At 39.5% G+C, this 4,105-nt stretch overlaps 1 protein-coding gene across 1 annotated transcript in view; it reads left to right on the top strand.

Annotated features, from left to right (window-relative positions):
• Positions 1–2,161, top strand: part of LOC102215870 (formyl peptide receptor 2-like) — a 2,772-nt gene extending 611 nt beyond the window's left edge. The window contains exons 2-3 of the mRNA XM_013913860.1: positions 3–131; positions 1,349–2,161. Of these exons, the coding sequence (XP_013769314.1) occupies positions 3–131; positions 1,349–2,161 (942 nt within the window). The remainder of the gene's footprint in view (positions 1–2; positions 132–1,348) is intronic.
• The last annotated feature ends 1,944 nt before the right edge of the window (positions 2,162–4,105 follow it).

A 4,105-nucleotide genomic window follows, 5' to 3' on the forward strand; every position in this document is an offset into this window, starting at 1 on the left:
AGGCCCAGGCAACTGTGGTGGATATTGATGCCATGATGAAAAAATTCAGCAGCATCCTCTACACACTGACCGTTGTACTCGGCATCACGGGGAACTCTGTGGTGATCTGGGTGGCTGGATTCAAACTTAAGGTAGATATATTGCATAATCAGTTTCAAATACCTTCTGAGTCTGAAATGTTTCTGTACAATATTTTATAACGCCCTAAAAGGCAGCTTCCTTGAACAGGAAATATACTTACACAACATCTACCCAGGAAAGCCACAATTGGTTAAAAAATCTAAAATCAATGGGTACATAACTTGTAAGGCTTGAATGTTTATCAAATGTCACTGAGCTTAAAATAAAAATAAAAAATCTAAACTTTTCAGCAGACAAGGACATCAAACTCTTGACAGACTTCTTGGATGGTATAGATAGATTTGATAATAGCTTTGGGAAAGTAAATTAATTAGTTACAAGATTGATGGATGGAAACTGATAGAATGTTATCAGCCAATTGAATGGCCATGATCGCTTAAAATCTGTGTTAAATATACAATATTATACTACCTCCAGACTTATTCATGTACTTCTGATTACCTCACAAGTATAGTTAAATCTGCAGCTAACAAGACTGCCTATAGGGATAAAGTGCACAACTGACTTCATCTAACACTAAATATCAAGAAGACAAAAAGCTTATCATAGATTTCAGACATCATCAGAGGAAGCCCCAGCCACTAAAAGTAGCAGGAGAGGAAGTGATGGGAGTTTACAGCTTTAGGTTCCTAAATGTGTCAGTGATGATCTTAAATAGACTGTTAACTGAGTGGCACTAGTAAAAAAAGATTCAACTGAGACTTTACTTTCTCAGATCACTAAGAAAAGTCTCCCTTTTTCCAAAACTAAGTCTTTTAAGCACTCCTCAGTAGCAAACATTCGATTATACTGGCTAAGAGCTTGATATGGAAACTATACAACAGCAGATAAAACAGCCTTCAAAGAGAAAAACAAAAAAGCTGCACCAAAAAAAAGAAAGAAATCATTGGATTACTTTACAGCAGGGACTGCATCAAGATTACCCATCACATTCATCATCTGTTCTCTGTATTGCCACCTGGAAGTCATTAAAGGACTTTAAAGACCTTCAAATCCTTATTATTTTTTTATTTTTTTTATTCAATGACCATAACTGAACTTAATTTTCTCTTTATAGTAGCATTTCAATAACGCTCAATCACAATTCGTATTTTGTATATATTTGACAATATAACAGGTTTGCTTACAATGAAATTTACCACCTAATTAATGTCTTTCACTTTCTTCCTCTTCTTTATCAATCTTGTTTTATTTTCGTCCTGCTTAGCTGACAGTCACCAACGTGTGGCTGGTGAACCTGGCGATAGCAGACCTGATCTTCTGCTTCACATGGGTTTTCTCCCTCGCTCAGATGCTCTTCTTTGACCACTGGCCTTTTGGCCTCTTCGTCTGCAAGTTCTATGGCTTCTTCAAATATACCAACAAGTTCTGCTCTGTCTTCCTGCTGGCTGTGATCAGTCTAGATCGAGTGCTCTGCATCTGGCAGCCCGTCCTCACAAAGCAGCGACGCACCATGTGGGCAGCGAGGGTGGTGGCAGTCTGCATCTGGATCGTGGCGATTCTTTTCAGCATTCCCTATGTCATTAATTGTCAAATGTACATGGACAACAAAAACTTGAGTTGGTGTTCTGTGGACCCAATAGAGAATCCAGAGGGGTACAACAGCACCAAAGTAGCTCTCTACTCCATCCGCTTCCTGTGCGGCTTCATATTACCCTTCATAGTGATTCTCGTCTGTTACATCCTGGCTGGAGTAGGCATCCGACGCACCCGCCTGTCAGGGAAGTCCCGCCCCTTGCGTATCATAGCATGTTTGGTCATTGCCTTTTTCCTGTGCTGGGCGCCATACCACTGCCTCTTACTGGTGAAGATGGTGGACAATGAAAATGCAGTGGTGAAAATCTGGTACCCTGTAGCAAAGGGTGTTGCCTACTTTAACAGCTGTATAAACCCACTGTTGTATTTTTGCATGGGTCTAAAAATGAATGAGGGATTTAAACAGAGTGTGACAAGAGTTTATAGAAGAGCTTTGGCAGATGAAATGGAAGGCCAGACTACTCAGTCCACTGATCACTCTTAGGATTTAAGCTGTAAGATGGAACACACTAATGTTGTGGGGGCAAAAAAGAGAGAGTGGGTGTGGTTTCTGCCAGTGATCCTGACGCTAGTATTTGATAGTATTTATTCAAGCTCAACAAAACAAGCATGTGAGGTTCCACCTAACCTTCCTCATCTGTGCTTTTAGTTAGCCAAGGGTGACAACAATAAATTCTGACATCCCTACAGTAAATCAAGATGTATTTCATCATAATATATTATAAAAAGTACATACTATATGCAGTCTTCACTACTCAAAAATTAAAGGAAAACTTTAATCATAGCTAGCATCGGGTCAGTTTAGGGATATTGATCTGTTCAGTTAAGTAGCAGAAGTGATTGTTAATCAGTTTCAGCTGCTTTAGTGATAATAAAATTAACAGCAGGTGCACTACAGTGGCATCAATTAGACAACTTCCAAAACTGGAATGATTTTGCAGGTGGGGGCCACTGACACTTTTCACTTCTTAATCTTTTGCTGACAGTTTTTTACTGGTGTTGCACTTAGCTAGTGTCTGTGTCACTAATGGTAGACCTGGGGTTGATACCAGAATTGATGGGTTCACCAACTGGCTCCCTGTCCTTTTCATGGATGAAAGCAGGTTTACCCTGAGCAGATACAACAGACATGAAAGGGTTGGAGAAGCTATGGAGAACATTCAGTATGATTGGTTTGGTGGTGGGTCAATGATGGTTTGGGGAGGCATATCCATAGAGGAATGCACAGCACTCCACAGGGTAGGCAGCAACACCCTGACTGTCATTAGGTATCGGGCTGAAATCCATGGACCCTGGCAGACCCTACACAGATGCAGTAGGTCCTGGATTCCTCCCAGTGAACAAGGCCCCTCATCGTGCGAGAGTATGCAGGGAGTTGCCGAAGAACATAAGAGTTGATACCGTTGAGATGTTTTTAAAGTGTTCCTTTAAATGTTTTGAAGAGCGTATGTCATGATACTCTTGGCCAAACTACCCATGGACTGACATATCAAATCTAACTGGACAGGTTAATGTCAAAAAGTAACAAAATCATAAACATGGTTTAGAAATCCAGATAACTGAGAAAAATGACTCAGTGGTCACAGCATGTCAGCATCTGCCTGTCATTTGGCACGCCCCTAAATGTAAGTGTCAGTGTAGTTTAGATGAGTGAGTTACAGGGGAAACAAATCCACTTTTTTGCAGTTATTGTGATCATTAAAAATGGCTTAAGTAAACACAACGGTTTTTTAAATACCAGGCTGTAAATATGTTTTATTAAAAGCAAACAAGCTAATGATCAGCAGCCTGACAGGAAATAGTAGGTTTTACTCTGTTGAGGAGGGTTTTTTTTTCTTTCTATAGCTTTATATTTATATCAGTAGGACGATAAGATCTGAGATCTAATTCTGCCAACCACTAGATGTTTTAAATTTAATTATGATCAAACAGAAGGCTGTCATAAAACTTGCTGTTGCAACCTTTCGATCCAATAAATAACAACATACTGTGAACATATATACATTATTTTCCAGGGTGTCATCTAGAGACAATTTTCATATAGAAATGAACCCTTCATAATAATTTTCATCAGGAAACTGCTGTAGTTGTTTGCATCAAATAATTATGAAAATGTCTTTGCCTACAACTTAATTACTGGATATCAAATATGTACTGAATGAATAAACAAACAAAGATGGTGAGTTTGTATATACTTTGTGGATATTTGCATCAGTTCCTCCTTTGGGTGGGGCTCTAACTTGGTGTTGGCTCTCTCTGTATCACTTCCTGTTACAACCAACGACTGCAGAAAACATGGACGACCTGACAGCTCCCCAAAAATGAAGCCAAAACGTCTCTGACGCCCCCTGGTGTCTGGCTGCAGTATAGGTCATAAACTCTGCCTCCTCCATGTTAGCACATTTTTTCTTTTTAAATTAACTTTATT

This window comes from Pundamilia nyererei, unplaced genomic scaffold, assembly GCF_000239375.1.
Source record: "Pundamilia nyererei isolate P.nyererei 1_Seehausen unplaced genomic scaffold, PunNye1.0 scaffold00155, whole genome shotgun sequence".
NCBI lineage: Eukaryota > Metazoa > Chordata > Actinopteri > Cichliformes > Cichlidae > Pundamilia > Pundamilia nyererei.